Source organism: Helicoverpa armigera, chromosome 19 (genome assembly GCF_030705265.1).
Source record: "Helicoverpa armigera isolate CAAS_96S chromosome 19, ASM3070526v1, whole genome shotgun sequence".
Classification (NCBI taxonomy): Eukaryota; Metazoa; Arthropoda; class Insecta; order Lepidoptera; family Noctuidae; genus Helicoverpa; species Helicoverpa armigera.
In genome coordinates, this window is record NC_087138.1 from 8,269,885 (window position 1) to 8,292,037 (window position 22,153).

At 34.1% G+C, this 22,153-nt stretch overlaps 5 protein-coding genes across 5 annotated transcripts; all 5 read left to right on the top strand.

The window, feature by feature from the left end:
- Positions 1-1,895: 1,895 nt before the first annotated feature.
- LOC126054712 (uncharacterized) lies at positions 1,896-3,510 on the top strand. The gene is made up of 2 exons (XM_049841276.2): positions 1,896-2,699; positions 2,908-3,510. Exons 1-2 carry the CDS (start codon positions 1,908-1,910, stop codon positions 3,358-3,360), a joined length of 1,245 nt encoding a protein of 414 aa, XP_049697233.2. The 5' UTR covers positions 1,896-1,907; the 3' UTR covers positions 3,361-3,510.
- A 3,528-nt stretch (positions 3,511-7,038) lies between these two features.
- Positions 7,039-9,121, top strand: LOC110374144 (uncharacterized). The gene is made up of 2 exons (XM_049841274.2): positions 7,039-7,870; positions 8,625-9,121. Exons 1-2 carry the CDS (start codon positions 7,075-7,077, stop codon positions 9,071-9,073), a joined length of 1,245 nt encoding a protein of 414 aa, XP_049697231.2. The 5' UTR covers positions 7,039-7,074; the 3' UTR covers positions 9,074-9,121.
- Positions 9,122-9,927: 806 nt separating this feature from the next.
- Positions 9,928-11,452, top strand: LOC110374137 (uncharacterized). The gene is made up of 2 exons (XM_021331720.3): positions 9,928-10,779; positions 10,947-11,452. Exons 1-2 carry the CDS (start codon positions 9,988-9,990, stop codon positions 11,400-11,402), a joined length of 1,248 nt encoding a protein of 415 aa, XP_021187395.3. The 5' UTR covers positions 9,928-9,987; the 3' UTR covers positions 11,403-11,452.
- Positions 11,453-12,338: 886 nt separating this feature from the next.
- On the top strand, positions 12,339-14,240 carry LOC110374136 (uncharacterized). Its single transcript, XM_021331719.3, has 2 exons — positions 12,339-13,153; positions 13,751-14,240. Exons 1-2 carry the CDS (start codon positions 12,362-12,364, stop codon positions 14,204-14,206), a joined length of 1,248 nt encoding a protein of 415 aa, XP_021187394.3. The 5' UTR covers positions 12,339-12,361; the 3' UTR covers positions 14,207-14,240.
- A 3,021-nt stretch (positions 14,241-17,261) lies between these two features.
- LOC110374178 (uncharacterized) lies at positions 17,262-22,030 on the top strand. Its single transcript, XM_021331770.3, has 4 exons — positions 17,262-18,214; positions 18,875-19,323; positions 20,220-21,030; positions 21,512-22,030. The coding sequence occupies exons 1-4, from the start codon at positions 17,423-17,425 to the stop codon at positions 21,962-21,964; spliced, it is 2,505 nt and encodes an 834-aa protein (XP_021187445.3). The 5' UTR covers positions 17,262-17,422; the 3' UTR covers positions 21,965-22,030.
- The last annotated feature ends 123 nt before the right edge of the window (positions 22,031-22,153 follow it).

Below are 22,153 nucleotides of genomic sequence, written 5' to 3' on the forward strand. Positions count from 1 at the left end.
TTGAAAAACAAAGCACAAATCAATCTTTGACAGATTGGTTTTGATTAGACAAGGAACTTCGAATAGGTAACTGATATGCCTAGCCTGCTGTACGTTACTTAACCTACAATAAAGCGCCTGACCTACAGTTCCTAATGCCGCTCATCTTTCCTTCCAACGTGCATTCCATATACTACACCTGGGGTTCCCTGTGTAATAGTGTATCCCAACAGCGTAAATCAATTTTTCAAATTAGTTCAGTAGTTTCGGTGTCTACGATATAAAAAAACAACAGGATCATTTAGTTCCTGGAATGGCTGTGATCTAAAACCTAGGCATTCCTTAGCAAATTTATTGTAAGACAAACAGATAAATTAGTTTTAACAAGTCATTTTAATTCATAATCCGTTTGTCTTGTTCGTGTTGAATACAAGTCTTGTCTGTCTATATATAGTAGGTCCTAGTTTGATTTCATTATATTTCAACTCTTTGTAGTTTTGGGCTTTATTCTTAACTTGTTTATAATAATTGCTATTCTAAACAGATAATACAGAGAGCGCCATCTGTCTGACTTTGAAAGAACTGACTTGTCATTGAATGAACATTAATGCGTTTGAGTCACAATACTTAGGATATTGCACATTGCAACACTCACCCATGCACCTGTCTTGAAGTAGACAAAGACAGTAAAAGTGTACCAATCAACAAAAAGCTGTGAAAACCTACTTTTTAGATTTTATAGATAACTATTAAATACGAAAAGTACGTTAGGGAGTATGTTGAGGAGTACATATGAGTATCATGTAAGGTAGTAGATAAAGGCTTACATCAGAGAGTGAATGGGGGTTGTAGAGGTATATAGGGGAATATATAAAGAACTAGGTACGGTAGTACATGATATTATACTCCTAGTCGATTTTTGGATGTAATAATAGTGCTCAGTGCATAAGCACTAGCGAGATATCGGAGCACTCCCTAACTTATGTATGCTAACTTGCTAATCTATTTTTGTTAGGCGCAAAAATTCATTTTTTAAATATCTTTTTATCCACGGAATCGATGTGGTTTAAAATTTGGAGGGTAGCAATTAGGTAGCAACTCACACTTGGAAAAGTGACAGCCATTCTGATATCAGGATCTTAGGATGCTGAATATCTTCAAAACCACGAGGGTAGCAATTGGTAGCAACTAATGGTAGCTGGTAGCAATTAGATAGCAACTCTCTATATGTATTTCGAGAGGATCGGTGATTTGTGACGGCGGTCCTGACGCAGACTCTAAGACTACCCCAAATATCTAAACTTTACAACAACAATATTTTCTTCTTTAGGATTTTATAATTTCGAACTCTCTGATACAGCATGCATTTATCATTAACCATGCTAAATGCTTACTAGAAGCTAATAACTCGGCTGTCGCTTGATGTAACTTACTCACGATTCATAGCAAGTTACTGCTAGCGGGTGCTGTAATTGCCTATGTTCTATTACAGACAAGTAGGTCATGGTTAGTACGTCGTCTGCGTTGCTCTTGTATAATAAATACTACCAAAGGAAAAACACTTAAAATGCCCTTTTTGAGACCCAATCTAATTTTCTCTCAGCTGATATATCTATACTGCCCCTCCTAGTTACCACAATTTTATTGGTTTTTGATCATTTGTTAACAGCATGAACTTTCTACATAATCATGCTGATTACATGATATTCAAAATGAAATGTCACAATGACGATGATATATCATCCACTAAATCATGATTTAGTACCGTTACACTAACGAATTCCACGAAAATTAATAATCTATCCATCATTTTAGTAAAATTAGTCACGGTTGCTATTTTTACAATCGTATGTAACAAAGATAAAGCTAAGATAAACCCTGTATAAATTAAAAGACAATGATAGTTTCCTGACAGTACCGAAGCAATCATGGCTCAATACAACTTTGAAGGAGATTTCACAAGTCTAAGCGAACGCCAACTTGAATTCATCAACAAAGTGATTTTAGACCAAGATTTGAAAGCCACAAAAGTGATTTTTAATCCAGTGGGACAGGCTGGTGACAATTTCATAGGAAACGTTAAAAGGATCAATATAGTAAGTGAAAATGGGACTGTTAACATGATTGTTAAAGTTGCTGCTTCAAGTGAAATAGCTCGAGCCGTAACTGGTGCTGAGATCACATTCCGTAATGAACACATCATGTACACTGAGGTGTTGCCTAAGCTAGTACAAATGCAGAAGGCAGCGGTCGTTCCAGAAGAAGACCAACTAAGATACGCAAAATGCTACGGCTCACTCTACGAACCTCCTCATGAAACTTTAATCTTAGAAGACTTGAAAGATTCAGATTTCATCATGTTGAACAAACTTGAGCCTTTGCCCTACGATTGTGTCAAAGGCGTTTTGAAAAACTTTGCTCTGTTGCATTCTCTTTCACAAGTGATGAAAAATCTGTATCCAGCAAAGTACGAAGAGGTTACAGAGAAATTGACTGAAGCACTGACAGTCTTGTTTGGCAAAGAAAAGTTTCACTTTCAAGCGAAAATAGCCGAAGCCGATGTAACATCTGTGCTTGACGATGATTGGTATAAAGGTTTTATTGAAAATAAATTAATAGAATTTTCTGATTTGATGCCCAGGATGTTGAGACAAGAGGGTAACAAATATTCAGTCATCCGACAGGGTGATGCATGGACCAACAATTTCATGTTCAGAGTGGTAAGCACTGTTCCTTCATTAATTTTATTGTTCTTTTGATTTATAGTCAAGAATATTACGATCAGCATACTTTTGAGTACTGGGTACAAACATATCAATCTAAATTGACGACATTTACAACTTTGAAATTGTATTTACTGTATTTTTGAAATTTTCTTCTCATTGTATCTATAAAAATAATTTTTAACAAGTAAAATTTTGTTTACAGGGTGAGGACTCAGTGCAAACAGTTTTGATTGACTATCAAGGGTCAAAAAACAGCAATCCCGCCATCGATCTCCTGGCCATGTTGCTGAACTGTACTGACCACGAAGCGAGGTCCAAGCACTTCCAAGAATGGATGGATTACTACCATTCTGAATTTGACAAGTCACTATCCAACTTTGGCCTTAAAGCAACCTTGATATACCCCAGAGACCAACTGGACGCCGACTTGAAAAGATACGCTAAAGTCATGTTTTGCTTTTGTGTGGTTTTCAATACATTTTTAATGAGGAGTCCTAAGGAAGCTGGTGAAATTATGGAAATCATGAAGAATACTACACCAGAACAAGTGATTGAAGCGATAAAGTCGAAACAAATGCATAGTGAAACTCGTGCTCGTATTAAAAAGCGAGTTGTTGGTATTATTGATACTTATAAGGCTTTAGGATTTTTCTAAAATCATTCAATATGTTATATGCATTATTTTTTCATGACAATGTGCTATATGTCTGCATATCTTGATAAACTCAGAAAGTTTTGTGTGTGTAAGTCTTTCATCCCGGCTGGTTAATCCCTGTTAAAATCAGTATGTAGTCTTTTTTTTCAAGAATTAGGTATTAGGTTTATTATTGGCAATGTTACTTTCTCTAACTACTTTCTATTCTCCCATGAGGTCTTTTTCTTCCTGGTCTTCCAGCGAATCAGTTATCAATAATAGTAATGTTTTCTAAAGCAATCTTATCCTTAATTATTAGATTTTGTGGCAAATTTTATACATTTCGTGATCATCTATCAATCATATCTAATCACCGCCTTTTTATCTGCTTTGTTTATTACTAACGAAAGTTATTGTTAAGTGCTAATCAATCAATCAAAAAACCGAAATAATTGGTAAACAATTAGTTAAGATTGCAAGCAAAGCAGATCGATGCGGTAGTTTCGGAGCTCTAGGTTACAAACAAACAAGCTGAAAAAAAATGCCCTTCTTACAGGTCACAACATTTTGGTATTTTTATAACCTTTTTAATGTTGCCTTAAATAAAAATTAAAATATTCTCCTATTATTTTATTATTCCATGTATCAACGTATTTAACTACTTATGTGTCTAATATATTTTTAAATAATAGGCGATAAATTAAAAAAAGTAATATTATTACGGAAGCAGTTTTGAGTACTACTAACGCCATCTAGTGTACTGCTTTTATACAATCTTATTACTAATCTGAGTCTGTTTCATAAATTCAAAAAAAATATAACAAAAACTGAATACGAATGGCACATCGCTAGAATGCCACAAAAAATTAAAAGTAAAAGAAAGATTAAAGAAAGCTGTTACCTTATGCGTTTTTCTCATCTGCCCTTCCAAACTTAGTTGAGGTCAGCTTATAGTCTAATAGGATGTAGCAGAGTACCAGTGTTTTACAAAGAGCGAATATCTATCTGACCGCTTCAACCTGGCTACTCAAAAAACCCAGTACCCCTTGGTAAGACTGATTGTCAGACTCGATGCCTCTATGTAGGCACCATACTTTAGGCGTCTGAAAACAGTCTTCTGATATATCTAAAGGTAGAATTCCGTGCATCGCGACTGTCACTGCCGCGCGCGGCCTACGACAGTCGTCAACGCTCGCGATAATAGTCATCCTATAAAAATGTAACTCACTTAATGTACTTTATTATATGCTCCCTTATGTCCTTTATTATATACTCACTTTTGTTCTTTATTATATACGCACTTATATACTTTATTATATACTCTCTTATATACTCCCTTATGTACTTTATTATATACTCTCTTATTCCAAACTATGTCTGTACCAAATTTCACACAAATCGGTTCAGTAGTTTAGGCGTGAAGAAAAGACAGACAGACAGAGTTAATTTCACATTTATAATATTAGTTAGGATTACATACTTTACCTAGCAATTGTTTACAATTCCCAGGGATATAGAGTGAGAAGCATTATAGTGTGTCTAGTATATTGATGGGGAGGTAACTTAAAACCAGGAGAAGCATAGTTTTTAGATCGCAAAAACGCAGGAAACAGCTAGTAATAATATTTTTATTTTCAGGATCCCAAAGCAGCCATGTTACCTGATGTCAAAATGGATGACGATGTGAGTATACAAATTTCATAAAAAAATGATGTTTTATGATGATACAAATGGTGATTTATGATTATATTACTTTATAATCAATGTTTATAATTTATTATCAGTTTAGCACATTTTCATACATAACCAAGATTAGGGCTGCCATCCGTCCGGGTTTCCCCGTATTTGATGGGCAGGGTTTCAAGAAGTGTTCGGGGAAAACCCGGACACTTTTCATGTAAGGAAGCAGCTCATTGATACTTAAATTCAAAGATAAAAAGGCTGTAACAGATATGTTAATAGTAAGTGGATTACAAATTAGGTATTATTTTGTAAAAAAAAAACGTACTCGTTCGGGGAAAAAATGCGATTTACGCCAAATGTCCGGGTTTCTTTAATGTTTGTCCGGCCTTGGCGAAATTCGAGATGGCAGCCCTAACCAAGATTAACACGAAAAAAGTGGGCAGGACTCAAAGAAACACGATTTCGTGACATTTATCTGAGTAATTAACACATTTTATTGAATTGCACGGATGTATCTTCAAAATTGACAAATTAATTAGGTCCAAGTTCAATGACAAGATAAACGTCAGTTTTCTTAAAACTGCCGTTCACTATGAATTTTTACGTTGTGTGTGTTACAACCTTTTTATCATCCCACTGCTGGGCACAGGCCTCCTCTCACACGGAGAAGGATTGAGGGTTCACGTTGAACAGTTGTTTAAAAAAACCGACGTTTAGGTTGTTAGTGAACTTGAGCTGTAGTAAATACCTTGACAATGCCTTTAAGAATTCGGTATAAGTCAAATGCACGATTTTTTGGCAATTTAGTTAGCCACGAAACTTATTTGTGACCACAAGTGTATTCCGTGTTTACATTTAGTGTCAAATTATTATCGTGTAACTATTACGGTAATCTGTGGTTCCACATATATTACCTAATAGTTACTTCTAATATTGTACAGGTAAAAGTTTGTAAGTGTATGTGTGAATGTTTGTAACTTCTTAACCCGTGAACACATGAAAGGATTAGCATAAAAGTTGTAGTAGCAAAACCGCTGACGGAAGTTAGTGCAAATATAATTAATTAAAACTTTAAATATTAAAAACATAATTTAAAAATATTATCTAATGATAAGCTTTTGGTAAAGTTTGGGTGGTCGGTAGTCAAGAATCAATTTTGATACTAAGGGACGTATGTATGTATAGTCCTACTAATACTGATCTAAAGTTTTATCTCAGGTGTATTTTTGTTTTGACTTTTCCTGCGGTGTTACTTACCAAAATGACAGACAAAGACGTACATAGAAATGGCAGCCAGGATTTTGATGCCTTGAGGAACATGAAGAAACTCGGTATTACATATTTTAAGATTTTGTATTATTTCATTTGGGTGTTGATTCATTTCAAGATTAGTCACCGACCGCCCAGGAATTCCCATTCATTCATTTTGCTGACAACTGATTTGATGTTATAAAACGATAGATCGAATTTCGAAAGGTTAAATCACTTTAACTATCAGTTATGATCTGTCAGGGATATCATCTTATCGTGAAGAAAGAACTATGCTGACAATATTTAGGTATATCAAAGGTGACTAACACACTTGGGATTTTCCAAAATGGAACTGTAAATAAATCTACAAAATTGTATTCCTCTCCAAAAACATTAATGGTGCTAAAGGACGTCATCAGCCTTTTTTTTTTGTATACTGTTACATTAATGTTGCTTCTGAATACCCCGATATAACTTGGGAAAGATCGTAGGTCTACTCTTTATCAATGGGCTGAAAGCCATTCTCTTGGAGATCGAGTAAAATCGCGCGGAATAACTATTGTTTTTAAAAATAGTGTCAGTCATACTGACTTAATAAATTTAAAGCAATAAAAAAGCTCATTATTACATCGACTTTCTTTGTTTTTAATGTAAAAGATTACTTACTAGCACTTTATGTTTTCCCTATATTATCATCATACACAAACATTATCGAACTTTACAGATTAGGTTTAGATAATGATAAAAAATCTCTATAAATAAAAACGGCATTTACGTTTGCAATGTAGTACATAATCAAACATGGCAACATACAATTTTGATGGAGAATATGCAAGTTTCAACGAGCGTCAACTTGAATTCATCAGTAATGTGATATCAGAACTGGATATTAAAGCTAAGAAAGTGGTGTTCAAAGTAGTGGGACAGGCTGGTGATAATTTCATAGGACATGTGAGAAGACTCTGTATAGAAGGTGAAAATGGAAACGTGAATATGATTGTCAAAGTTGCCGCGTCTACAGAAAATGCTCGAGCAGCTACAAATGCTCACATCACATTCTACAATGAACACATCATGTATACAGAAGTTTTACCTAAACTGGTGGAACTACAGAAAGCAGCGGGAGTGCCGGAAGAAGATCGTTTAAAATATGCAAAATGCTACGGGTCTTTCCATGAACCTCCTTATGAAACGTTAATTTTAGAAGACTTAAATGATTCTAATTACGTCATGTTGAACAAATTTGAGCCTTTATCTGACGAATGTGTTAGAAGCATTCTAAAAAACTTTGCTCTTTTACATTCCCTTTCACAAGTCCTGAAGATTCAAGAACCAGAAACTCATGCTGATATAACAAAGAAATTGACTGAAATGTGGTCTAATGTGTTTTCTAAAGAAAATTTCTCGGAACAGGCAAAGATTGTAGAAGCTGAAGTTTTATCGGTGCTTGATGATGATCATGATAAAAGTTATATTGAAAATAAGCTTCCCGAATTCATTGATTTGCTGGCTCAGGTATTGGCAAAGGAGGATCATAAATATTCGGTTATTCAACAAGGCGACGCATGGACGAATAACTTCATGTTTAAACTGGCAAGTATTTTTTTCATTTCTCTTATTAAAGTTTGAAAAACTATTAATTATAAAGTTGAGGAGTTTGTCTGCTCGAACAGTCTAATCTCAAGAGCTACTGGACGAATTAGAAGAAAATATTTCTACTCTAGACAACCCCCATAATGAGAAGGGGTATAATAGGCCACTTATGATCCGGGTGCACGAAGTAGTTCCCCCGGAATCCTCTGGTGAAAGCTAGTGTAATATAAAGGAATAGGGGTGACATTCTTTAGGCACTGTTTGGACTTTCATAACGTTATAAAAAAACTGACGTAAGACCACCATTCATAACGACTGAATTACTTTGACACGATAATGTACATAATACTGATTGCTTATCAATGTAAGTTAGAATTGTTTTTTTTTGTGGCCGACATTAAGATAAGCCCTTGGTATCATGATGACGAAAATAACGTCACTATTCAAGAAATTTTTAATATGTATTGCGTTATTCAAAAAACCTTCATTACATAGTACATTTAAGTTTGATCTCCTCTTTTCATATGTAAACTAATTGTTTTTTGCTTTATACCTTATTTATTTATTTTTTGGGTGGAAAATCGTCAAATGATCTCTCCCTTTGTGGTTTAGCAGCATTTCAGACTCTTACTGACTTAAACCCATCATGTTCCTTCTTAACCCCTTTATTATGTACCAAGGCTGCGGTAACCGTCCAAAGAATTTCTTACACTTTTTACAACCATATCACTTACAATCCTACTTTCTTTCACAGGGAGGCGAATCTATCCAAACAATCATGATAGACTATCAAGCATCCAGCAACGGCAACCCAGCTGTCGACCTTCTCTTCATGTTGCTAACTTGCACCGACCATGCATCAAGATCAATCCATTTCCACGACTGGATGGACTATTATCATTCCGAGTTTGACAAGTCACTATCAGCATTTGGCCTTAAAGCTGATCTGGTGTATCCTAGGACCCAGTTAAGCGCAGACTTGAAGAAATACGGAAGAGTTATGTTCTATTTATGTATAACTTTCAATACTTTCTTGATGAGGGACTCGCGAGAAGCTGGAGAACTCTCAGAACCAATAAAGAACGCAGCTGCAGAAGAAAGGCCTGAACTGATTAAAAAACAGAAACTTGGAGTTGAAACTATTAATCGTATCAAAAATAGAGTTATTGGAATTATAAATACTTATGAACAATTTGATTTGTATTAAGCTGTTGAGATAAATAAAATTAATAGTTTTTATGTTGTCATTCGTTAATCTTGTCTTTTTTGTGTTCCTATCGTCATAAACATTTTTTTCTTCGACCCGTTTTGAAATCATCTTCTAGTCAATTACATAAGGAAGAAGTATTTTGAATGACCTCTGTACATAATGTTTTCCGTAAAATTCTGTAGATTTCTTATTAATCTGACGATTACGTAATTTGTAGCGTACTCTCAGGTTTTTCGACTCTCGTACAAAAAAATTGAACAGCCAAAATTACATAAGTAATTATAGTTGTTATGCTGACTTTGCAGTAATATTATTAGCATTTGTATGTTTATTATCAATTACGTGCTTCCACTAAATGATTTTTACTGATCCAGTACTAAAAAAAATCTCCATCCGTGCGTTGTATATTGTTATTGGTGTCCACGATTTACTTAGAAAGTACACACTGCGTAACAACATAACTGTTGTAATTCAATAGGAAATAATAAGACAAAAATATTACTTTGTATATTTATAGTTATCACTTCATCCACTTACATGGTGTCAAAATACGACATAATCTTGCGAGATAAAGTGAAGTTATCGAGATAACTGAAGAGAACGTAGGTATACCGACATTTTATCAATCTGAAGATGGAATTGTTGTTTATTTTTATTTTAAGACGTAGATGACTATAACTATCTGCGAAGTTACTGGTGAGATTATATCATTTTTATCAACGGAAACTGACACTATGCCTGAGTGTTTAAAGACTCAAATTGTTCAAAATGATGGGCAGAAGCTGCATGAATCGGCTATTAATTCTATCTTATCGAAAATATATCCGATCACTGTATCAAGCGAAGCATTCGATAAAGCATCCCTATATATTAATAGTCTTCCTAATATCAAGTCAGTATATCTTACAACCATGGCACAATACAATTTTGAAGGTGATTTTGCAAGTCTAAACGAACTACAACTGGATTATATTAACAAAGTGATTCTGGAACAAGATGTTAAAGTCAAAAAAGTGGTTTTCCAGCAGCTTGGTCAGGCTGGTGATAATTTTATGGGAAATGTGAAGAGGATCATTGTTGAAGGAGAAAATGGAACTTTACGAATGATTCTTAAAATTGCAAGCTCAAATGAAGTGACTCGTCTAACTTACAACACTGGACTTATGTTCAAGAATGAACATATTATGTACACAGAGGTGTTGCCAAAGTTTGTGCAGCTGCAGACAGACGCAGGGGTGCCGCAAGAAGAATGGCTGAGATACGCGAAATGTTACGGATCTCTTAATGAAGAGCCCAACGAAGTTATCCTTCTAGAAGACCTTAACGATTCAAATTTCAGTATGATGGACAAGTTTAAGAGTCTCCCAGATGAATATGTTAAAAACTTCTTGAAAACCTTTGCTGTGTTCCATTCTCTTTCTTTTGTAATGAAGAAACAAGATCCAGAAATTTACAATAAGTTTAGAGAAGAGTTGAATGATCCTTGGGAACGTATTGCTGAAAGTGAGCAATCAATGATGTTCATGGAAAATATTGAAAAGGACATTGCAGCAATCATAGAAGATGAAACTTATAAAGGTTTGCTTAAAAATAAAATAACTGATGGATTTAAATTGCGGAAAATTCGCAATTCAGAAAAGGATACTAAATATACGGTTATTCAGCACGGTGATGCGTGGACTAATAATATTATGTTTAGAGTGGTAAGTTTTATCTTAAATACAATTTTTACCTACTGACTTTAGTAAATTATTTTCTCCATACCTAATTTATTTTTCTGGTTGTAATATGCGAGTGATATCTTGCCTCATTTGACCTTGTACAATATAGTGAAAAATATATCACATAATCTTTTTCTTATTGTTTACAGGTAGACGATTCACTAGAATCCTGCTTGGTCGACTTTCAAGCCTCAAATGACAACAGCCCAGTGAGCGACATCCTTTTCATGATCATCATATGCACTGACCATGAAATGAGAGCTCAGAATTTCCACAACTGGATAAACTATTATCACACGGAGTTGGATAAATCCTTATCGTACTTTGGTCTACGAGCTGACAACATTTACCCCCGAGATCAGTTAGATGCAGATCTGAAAAGATATGCCAAACCACTATTGGCGATTTGTCTTCTAATCACAAATCTTGCGATGAGGGATTCTAAAGAAGCTGGTGTGGTTATAAACAATATGAGGAATATGGAACACGAAGATGATTTGGTTGACACTTTGAAAGGTGACTCTTTGGAAAAGGGAACCGTTGCTCGTATTAATAAGAAAATAGGAGGGTTTATTGAATCGTACAAGAAGTTTGGTTTGTTTTAAACGACGAGTGCAACAAAATTAATGAATTATATTTATTGTACTGTCACAAATTGTAATTAATTCACTGTGCATTCTTCTGCAGCACATAAGTATGAAAATTCAAAGAAGGTTCATTTTAGTTTTTACAATTTAGGGTTTTCCATTTTAGAAGATTAGTCTACAGTAGGTAATATCTGATCAAAACAAGCCGTCATCGAGTATCTCTGATTAGTTATATCATTGGCTCAATGTTATCTCATCATGTTTTATCTCGTATAGACACGTATATCTTACAATTGATCTCCTGCGATGAAGTCCTTATACCTGAAGTCTCTCAGGGTTAAGGTTTTATACCTACCTACTTCAAATTTAGAATAGAGGTGGTTAGTCACTGATAAATAACAAAAAAAACCCTTAACAATTTTTCTTGCAAAACTCTCGCAACATGGATAAGAATGATGACAATATCAATGATTTATTTCTAAGATTTCTTCTTCTCCTTTTCCCTTAGTACTTGATTCTGCTGTTTAAAAATTCACTTCTAGTGCACAGGTATTTACCGATTAAACCTAAAAATTTGTATATGTACCTATTTACACTAGGTTGGCAAGTTAATTGTTTGTTAATTAAGTGTATTTACTTTAATGTTTGAATGTCTACATGACAGAAGAATATATAAAAGTTATTATGAAGTAAACACTTGTACAATTAAGCATGTTTGTACATGAATAAAATATATTGACTGCAAATATGGAGAAACGTATAATCATGAAGATGACAAGTAATTTCCTATCCAGGTACACAGGTCAACGAAAACTGGAGTTTATTGCATCATTGTCTATTGTGTTTTTAGTTTAATCCAAGACAATCCATAATCTTATCACAAATATATCTGATTAATAGTGACTGGGCACATTGCCGATAACAAATCCAATAAATTAAACTTACTTTTGTCATTCGAGTTAGTACAATTTGCAATCATGGCGAAATATAACTTCGAAGGCGATTACTCCAGTTTTAATGAACGCCAACTAAATTTCATCAACAAAGTGGTGAATGAACAAGATTTGAAAGTAAAAAAAGTTGTTTTCCACCAACTTGGACAAGCTGGTGACAATTTTATGGGAAACGTGAAAAGGATTAACATAGAAGGTGAAAATGGTAACATGAACATGATAATTAAAATTGCACCTTCGAATGAAGTGGCTCGACAAACGTACCAAAGTGGATTAATGTTTAGAAATGAGCATGTTGTATATACGAAGGTATTGCCAAAGTTTGTGCAGCTGCAGAAAGCCGCTGGTGTACCACAAGAAGAACAATTGAAATTCGCGAAATGCTACGGATCTCTCAGTGAAGAACCCAACGAAGTAATCATTTTAGAAGACTTGAGTGAATCAGGTTTTAGTATGATGGATAAGTTTAAAAGTCTACCAGATAACTATGTAAGAAATTTCTTAAAGAGCTTTGCAGTACTTCATTCTCTTTCTTACGCATTAAAAAGTCAAGAACCAGCATTTTACAAGCAGCTCAAAGAAGATTTGAAGGACCCATGGTCATCCTTCGGTGATTTTCAAATTCAAATGCTTAAAGACACAATGGAAGCTGGATTTTTGGAAATTATTCAGAATGAAGATCATAAAAATTTGCTTAAGAACAAAATCACTGATGGCATACTTGAGAGGAAAAAAATGATCGAATCTGAGAATGATAGAAACCATACTATCATTCAACATGGCGATGGATGGACAAATAATATATTGTTCAAATTGGTAAGTTTGTAATGCATTATAAAAAATACAGTATCATTGCGAATATAGTATCAATTAACGATAATAATGATGCACCTATTACCAGTTTATCATCAAGTTGTAAATGCGTAGAAAGTATTTTGATAAATTTAAAATGATAGGGCACAAAATCTTTATTGCTTTGTAATTGTATAATACTGTTGATTGCATTGTCTTAAGCATGCACGGGCTAAAAATATATCGATAAGATTGTATCCTTTTTTTTTAAGTAGCCATTTATTTATTCAGTTTTCCAGTGGGTTGTTATAATATTTACATAATATTTACATTAATTTAATCAATAATTAAGATTGTATCCTCAATTCGAGTTTGAATTATTCATCATTTAATTTTTCGCTTAGTTACTCTTTCATACTGCCTAAAGGTGTAAACATATGGGCGTACCCTGGCATGTCATGCCATGCCCGTAGCATAATATAATTATCGGTTTCATACATTTAGTATGGTCACATTCTTATCAATAAAATTCATTAAAAAGCAACCTGCACATACATGTTCAAACATTATCTCTTATTATTAGACGATATCATTAACCATGATTTATCTAATCGTTTACAGGAAGATGACAAGCTACAATCTGTCATGCTCGACTACCAAGGAGCCAATAACAACAATCCTATGAGTGATATTCTCTTCATGATCTTCCACTGCACCGACCATGAGGCCAGGTCTAAACACTTCCACGACTGGATTGACTACTACCACTCTGAAATGGACAAATTCCTCTCCTACTTCGGTCTAAAAGTCAACGAATTCTACACAAGAGATCAAATTGATGCAGACTTGAAGAAATACGCCAAAATCATTCTTGGAATTGTACTTTTAATGATTAATGTTATACAAAGGGATAGTAGTGAAGCTGGTAAATTGAAAGATTCTATGAAAAATATGGAAAACGAAGCTGATATTGCTGATACCATGAACTCTCTAGACCTACAAAGTGGAACTGTGGAGCGTATAAATAAGAAAGTTGGTGACCTTATTGAAACTTTACATCAATTCGACTTGTTTTAATAGCGTAATTAATATTTTATACTACATATACGGTGTTAAGGTTAAGGCTTTGGTGCGATTTTTTACCATTAACGTTTCAATAAAAACATAGAAGTAAATAAAAAATCCCGCTCAATGATAACTGGGTTTGATTTATTTACTTAACTGTTAGTTGACCTTCCAAATATGGCATGTATTAGCATTCATAATATTTATATGAAAAAATCCTCCTGAATTTACTTACCCGAAATAAATTATTTTAAATACTCCTTCGTTTTATGTTGGTCCTTGTTAATCGATTATTTTCCATGCGTAAGTATATACAATACATAGTAAAAAAAAAATTGTTAGAACAATATAACAGCACTCACGTAATGTCCTAAGGAAGGTAGGTCAGGCGCCTTCTTGTACGTCAATCAACGTTCGGTAGGCGTGATCAGTTACTAACGCGACGTTCGGGTTCCGTGCCAAATTAAAACGAACCATTAAAAATATTGGTTAGTTGATTCATTGGTGATTTTATTTAGAACTAGCTGTTTTCCCGCGGTTTCACCCGCGTCCCTTGGGAGGAGTTATTCCCAATTTGTTAGTACCGATTGGTCACCAACTATTTTTTCCATACACCAAATCCCAATTGGTCATTCGAGCAAAATAAATAATTTAATATTTAAATTTTGAGTTCCGATTCGTCACCCGCATAAAATTTCACGTATCAGAGTACCGTCAGAAATAAAAGTGTTAGAAGAAATTTTAAATGAAAAACTTCGATGTAGGTAAAGGTATAGCTCTCTTATATTTATAATAAAATTTACATTAAAACAAAGGTGGAGGAGACAACATGGGCATTTTATAAACCCGAAAATGTGACTCGATATTTTTTGTGCCGGTAAAAGAAAAAAAGTACCAGGGGCCCATAACTAGCAAAGAGATTGTATACATAAAAATGATGAATGATGGTGTAAATTGGTATGTTTATCTACAATTAGGAAAAAAACGTAAAATCCTGACACTCTTGACTGCTATACTCCTGTAAGTTATGCGGTCCTAGTACACGGTGGGCAGTTCCATGGACACTCATTGATTGGTATATTACTCATCTGATTTATGCGATCCTGGTATTTTGGTTTTGGCCGTGCGGTGTGTGACGCCGTTGAAATCGCGATTTTATTAATAGCGTCTTGCCATATTCGGAAAAAACATAACCAAAATAAATAAAAAAAAAACATATTACAATATTGTAAAGCTTATCTTGTTGACAGTACTTTTTACAAAATAAAGTACGAATGACCAATTGGGACTAAGCAAAATAAAATATTTTATTGAATGACCAACTGGGACACGTTTTTTATGGATGCCAAATCACTAAAATGACGAATCGGGCATAACTCCTTGGGAGGTACTGCCCGCACCGGGATAAAATGTAGCCTATGTTACTCGCAGATAATATTGCTTTCTAATGGTGAAAGAATATTTAAAATCGGTCTAGTAGTTTTTGAGTTTATCCATTACAACCAAACAAACAAAGTTTTCCTCTTTATAATATTAGTATAGAAATAATGTACAGTTACAGATAATAATAATGTATAAAAGGCGTCTAGCCGCATCCGCATTTTAGCGTGCTCCTTTCTTAGGAGATTTAGCGTTATGACAACTCCGCTAGTCATTTTGTTTTCCATGTCTTCATCTTACTGAGTTTGATGACTGATATTATTAGACCAAGTATGTCTCTGTGACGAAATAACAGGAAAATGTCAATTACTCGAGCTAACCAAATATTAACACATCACCTTGAAGTAATCAAATATAAATTTTGACGATTTTTAGGGTTCTGTACCAAAAGGATAAAATGGGATCCTATTGTTTTCGCTCCTCTGTCCGTCCGTCCGTCCGCCCGTCTGTCACCAGGCTGTATCACATGAACCGTGATAGAGAGTTGAAATTTTCACAGAGGATGTATTTCTGTTGGCGCTTTAACAACAAATACATATTTTATAGCATACAATAAATATTTTGGGGGGCTCCCATACAACAAACGTAACTGTTATGCCCATTTTCTAAATAATGGTACGGAACCCTTCGTGTGTGATTCTGACTCGCGCTTGGCCGGTTTTTTTTTGGAACCACCAATACAAGTGGCCATTACAACGAACCTGATTATCAAGGTTAACACTTAACTGACGGTTTATGTTAACAAAACCAGTTTGTTTATTATTTTTGTTGGGACAGAACGTATCGAAATAGTTGCTAGTATAGTTTCTAAACGTGTGACGGAAGTGAAGTGAGTGAGTAGTGGTGAAAGATTTGATCCTATACGTGCAATGAAATATTATTTAGTGTGGAAAGAAAAATTATAATATAAATGTAAGACAATATAAACCAATATCTATCTAATATCTATTACCACCCGCGTAAATATCTCAAAATCTTTTATAGCGTAAGTGATCATGTGTTTTCCATGCGTTCTTGAGTAACAGAGTTTGGGCAATAGTGGGCACATAAGGGACCGCGCGAGTTTGCTGGCAGTACGAGTGCTTTGGAGCTACAGGATCACAAATTGCAATTTAATACCATTTAAATCCTGACTTTCGGACCTGAAAATTGGAGCAATGTATGAATGACCTGAAAATGTCAATAATATCTAGTTCTACAAAATCCGCGCCCTAGAAAAAATTTAAGTAAAGTTTAAAAAGTACTTTTTGTCTAAAAAACTTAAACTATCGCTTTATTCTACCCGATAAGGAGTCGACTCGACAAAGGACTTTCTGAGATACCACAGAAGAACTATAAACAATAACTGTGTGTTTGTGTTAAGCTCCTGTTATTTTTGTCATTGCAACATTACTCACAAATAACTTTGCTATAAAATCTTTTGGGCATAGTGAGGCACTGGTTATAAATATTATTTTGTGGGCCTATTTCAGAAGTTAAGCATGTAACATTGTCATCATGAACTATTAAAAAAGTGTAATACAACAACGAATCTAAAAATAGGTTGTAATATTTGTATCGCAATGCTTATGAACAAAAACAATAAGCCCTACTTAAGAAACAATAAGTATACAAATGACACCATCTAAAATTTATCTTATCACAAAATTAGTATCTTAGTTTACTAATGATCACTAAGATACAGATAAACATAGCATATAAATTAAGTCGACCATATACACGGATTCAGTATATTCAATAACATTAAATGCATTAACATCTTTACAATATCTATAACAAGAAATCACTATGGAACAATACAACTATGAAGGTGACATCTCAAATATAAATGAAATACAACTCGAGTTTATAAATAAAGTGATTCTAGAACAAGGCTTAAAAGCCAACAAAATAGTTTTCCAACCAGTTGGAAAGGCTGGTGATAATTTTGCATCAAGCGTTAAAAGGATTAACATTGAAACTGACAATGGAAACACGAAAATGATTCTTAAAATAGCGCCTTCAATTGAATTGGTTCGTCAAGCTACAAACACTGAAACTCAGTTCAAAAATGAGCATATTATGTATACTGAAGTGCTACCTAAGTTTCTGTCACTTCAAAAAGCTGCAGGAGTACCTCAAGAAGAACAAATAAGATTCGCTAAATGCTACGGATCCTTCACTGAGCAACCCAACGAAGTTATTATTTTAGAAGACCTGAATGAGTCAGATTATATTATGTTGGACAAGTTTAAGTCTTTGACTGATGAATGTGTCAAAAGTGTTTTGAAAAGTTTTGCTATTTATCATTCCCTTTCATATGTACTACAGAAGCAAGAACCAGAAATGTTTGATGAAATTAAGAGCAAATTGACGAGTATGTGGTCACTTGTGTTCGAAAAACCAGATTTTATTATGATGATAAAAGCAATGGAAGCTGAAATGGTAGCACTGTTTGATAATGATACTCACAAAAGTTTCCTAGAAAATAAACTTAGCAATATCAACCAAATACGGAAAGATTTACTAAAGAACGAAGATAATAAACATTCAGTAATACAACAGGGCGATGCTTGGACGAACAATATATTGTTTAAACTTGTGAGTATTAAACCTTACTCTATTAGTATGTAACGAATATGTGTGAATCATGTGGTTGCCTATAATTGGGGCTAAACACTTCACCTATACTGTCAAATGGCATAACTTAACTAATGTAATTGTGTAGCTTTTGTTGGCTATCCAATAAATAAATAAGCCACTTCCATGAGTTGTTTGCATTTGAGAAAGTTTTAAAAAGATATCAGATCTAAGCAATTTGATGGTTGGTATGAGTGGAAACCGATCAAGATCTGACCAAGCCAAGCAAAAAGATCCCGGCATTTTCACTATATGCAGGCTATACATAAATATGTTAATGTGTTGTCATTGTATTAACAAAGCCGTCAAAGTTGTTATACTTTTAATCTCAAGTCTTCCATTGGTTGATCACCAGCTATAACCAACGTTCAATATTAACAATTTGACTGACCATAGTTACTAATTGAGATTTGCGTATAAATAAATTAAATTAAATTTAGGTGGCAATGTTTTTTTTTTATATTGTCTTGTTATCGATTCCTAATACAGTCAAACCATTACAACTGCTTTATTGGGATTAGCTTATAATTTATGCACTTACCTGTTTATAATAATTAAATGAGTCCAGTGTCTTTCTAATTTATACATTAAGTTTCTTTAACTTAATTCACTTATTTCCAGGGAGGAGATCCAGTGCAGTCAGTCATAATCGATTATCAAGGATCACATTACGGGAACCCAGTAGTCGATCTCTTTTACATGATTTTCAATTGTACCGACCATGAGACCAGGTCTAAACACTACTACGACTGGATAGACTATTATCACTCGGAGCTGGACAAGTCACTGTCGAACTTTGGTATGGAAGTCAGCTCTGTTTATCCTAGAAACCAGTTGGATGCAGATTTGAAAAAATACTCCAGTATGCTTTTCAGTGTCTGCGCACTTGCTTCTAATCTACTCATGAGGGATACAAACGAAGCCAGTGAACTAATGGAAGCTATGGAAAATATTGAAATGAGTGAAATGGTTGAAGCCATGAAAAGTCAACAACTGCAGAGTAAGACGTGTGATCGAATTAAGAAGAGAGTTGGTGATCTTATAACTAGTTTCCAAGAATTTGAGTATTTGTGATAGTTGCAAACAGACGGAGAACTTGTGGTATACCTTGTGCGAAATAAATGTTCTGAAGAAAGTTTTTTCGTTATTTTTCCTTTACATTGTAGAAAAAACAAAGAGTATTTACTCTCATAAGCAGCTGCTAGAATAGAGAATGACAACATATAAATAAATACTAGGGCTGCAAAAATGCTTGGTTGTCAATTTTTCAAATCTGTGGCTGATCTATAATTCTTGGTATTAGGTGAATGGACAGTAAAGAGGAGTGAGGAAAGTCAAATGTACAGACGCCAGCACATCAAACTATTGGAATCTGTCTTTCTTTGATAGATATTGAATTTTTGGTCTAAAATATATAATGTTGATTAAGAAAAGTTTACTGATTGAAGCAGCTTGATAAAATCGCAATACTCTCTAGACTTGATGATTCAAAGAGAATTTAATTATATTATTCCTATTCTGGAGTTAAAGCCTTGTGGCTCAAAGAACTGCAATGATTATTCTCGTCATTTTTATAATTAGTAAATGTAATCTGATGTTGTTTTAGCAACTTAAGATGACTCGAAAAAATATATCGATAAAAAATTCTAATATTGAAAAATATTTTCATTAACAAAATCTGTCTAGATGATAAATAAACAAACGTAATAATCCATTGATAAGGGTAAGAGGATGTTTAAATTTTGATGGAAATTGAGGAAAACTACATTTAAATACCACGGGACTCAGGTGAATCCACTTGAGGAAGCTGTTTGATAATAACTTTCGACCAATGGATATCGTCGAGATAGATACTGTTACGTCAATCTATATTTTTTAAATCTTATCACAAAATATTCTTCCATTCAATTAGGACTTGTTCATTGATAAAAAGTACTATAAATAAAAAATAATATCACGATTTCAGGTTAGTATTAAACGCAATCATGGCGCAATACAATATCGAAGGTGATTTAGAAAATATTACGGAACGCCAACTGGAGTTCGTTAAGAAAGTTATTTCAGAACAAGACTTGAAAGTCAAAAAAGTTGTACTAGAACCAGTTGGAAAAGCCGGTGATAATTTCGCTTCAAACGTAAAGAGGATCAACATTGAAAGTGACAATGGAAGTATGAAAATGATTCTCAAAATTGCACCATCCATCGAAATGGCTCGCATGATGTCGAATACGGCAATGATGTTCAAAAATGAGCATTGCATGTATATGGAGCTATTGCCAAAGTTTTTGTCACTACAGAAGGCAGTGGGAGTACCTGAAGAAGAACAATTAAGATTTGCAAAATGCTACGGATCTCTCACTGAGCAACCCAATGAAGTGATTATTTTAGAAGACTTGAAAGAATCAGGATTCAGCATGTTGGATAAGTTCCAGTCTCTGTCCAATGAATGTGTGAGGAGCATCTTAAAAAGCTTTGCAATTTACCATTCTCTTTCACATGCATTGTATAAACAGGATCCAGAAACTTTTGAAGAAATCAAAGGAAAACTAACCAACATTTGGACGCTCATGTATGAAAACCCGGAGTTTGTCATTGTGACAAAATCAATGGAAACTGAAATGTTGGTATTTGTTGACAATGATGCAGATAAAGAAATACTTAGAAATAAACTTAGCAACATCGTTCAAAAGCGTTCTGATTTAATAAAAAATGAAGATAATAAGTATTCAGTTATTCAACAAGGTGATGCTTGGACTAACAATATGTTGTTTAAAGTGGTAAGTATTTTATTTTTATTTATTCATTGGTTTTTCGCTTCCACTACTCCATTCATTCTCAGTCTTTCATCTATCCATATTTTATTTCACGTACCTTTCCATCTACGTTCATACCAACTTGTACACTGTTTGTGGCATGTGTTTTACTCTTAGAAGTAAATTAATTATTGTATTCCAAACATCCTGATTCTGATGAAACATGGCTGTGATGGCCCATCTTTACTATCTATACTAATATTATAAAGAGGAAAACTTTGTTTGTTTGTTTGGTTGTAATGAATAGGCTCAAAAACTATTAGACGGTTTTTAAAAATTCTTTCACCATTCGAAAGCTACATTATCCACGAGTAACATAGGCTATATTTTATCCCGGTACGGGCAGTAGTTACCACGGGACGCGGGTGAAACCGCGGGAAAACGGCTAGTATTCTATATATTTAGTAGTTACATAGTTATTTATAAATCTTTTACTTGTTTCCAGGGGGAAGATTCGGTGCAATCAGTCATGATCGACTACCAAGCGTCTAATTTTGGCAACCCCGTAATTGATCTCTTCTACATTATTTTGAACTGCACCGACCATGAAACGAGGTCCAAACACTATTATGACTGGATAGACTATTATCACTCAGAGCTTGACAAGTCACTGTCAAACTTTGGCTTGGATGTCAGTTCTATTTATCCAAGAGACCAGTTGGATGCAGATTTGAAGAAATACTCAGGCGTTCTCTTCAGCTTGTGTATACTCTTGTGTAACCTTCTATTGAGAGATACTGAAGAAGCCAGTGAGATGATGGAAGCTATAAAGACTACTGAATTGAGTGAAATAGCTGAGTCTATGACTATCCAACAAATGCAGAGCAAAACTTTTGATCGAATCAAAACGAAAGTGAATGACCTAGTAGCTAGTATGAAAGAATTTAATTTCGTGTGATTTTTATGTTTTTTTGTTTCTAAGCTGTGATAATTAAATGATGCAATAAATATTTGTTAAAACCTGTGTATTGTTTTTGCAAGTTGTTATGACTCGTTGATATTAATTGATAAAACTTAAATCGTTCTATTATTGGAACATTACCGTAGTAACGCATATCTGGTGGACCGGTGTGAAAACATGAAATAA

Coding starts and splice junctions, on each gene's coding strand:
- LOC126054712 (XM_049841276.2), top strand. CDS start 1,908: ATGGCTCAATACAACTTTGAAGGAGATTTCACAAGTCTAAGCGAACGC. Junction 2,700..2,907: donor ACAATTTCATGTTCAGAGTG/GTAAGCACTGTT, acceptor TTTTGTTTACAG/GGTGAGGACTCAGTGCAAAC.
- LOC110374144 (XM_049841274.2), top strand. CDS start 7,075: ATGGCAACATACAATTTTGATGGAGAATATGCAAGTTTCAACGAGCGT. Junction 7,871..8,624: donor CTTCATGTTTAAACTGGCAA/GTATTTTTTTCA, acceptor TTTCACAGGGAG/GCGAATCTATCCAAACAATC.
- LOC110374137 (XM_021331720.3), top strand. CDS start 9,988: ATGGCACAATACAATTTTGAAGGTGATTTTGCAAGTCTAAACGAACTA. Junction 10,780..10,946: donor ATAATATTATGTTTAGAGTG/GTAAGTTTTATC, acceptor TATTGTTTACAG/GTAGACGATTCACTAGAATC.
- LOC110374136 (XM_021331719.3), top strand. CDS start 12,362: ATGGCGAAATATAACTTCGAAGGCGATTACTCCAGTTTTAATGAACGC. Junction 13,154..13,750: donor ATAATATATTGTTCAAATTG/GTAAGTTTGTAA, acceptor AATCGTTTACAG/GAAGATGACAAGCTACAATC.
- LOC110374178 (XM_021331770.3), top strand. CDS start 17,423: ATGGAACAATACAACTATGAAGGTGACATCTCAAATATAAATGAAATA. Junction 18,215..18,874: donor ACAATATATTGTTTAAACTT/GTGAGTATTAAA, acceptor ACTTATTTCCAG/GGAGGAGATCCAGTGCAGTC. Junction 19,324..20,219: donor TTCCAAGAATTTGAGTATTT/GTGATAGTTGCA, acceptor TCACGATTTCAG/GTTAGTATTAAACGCAATCA.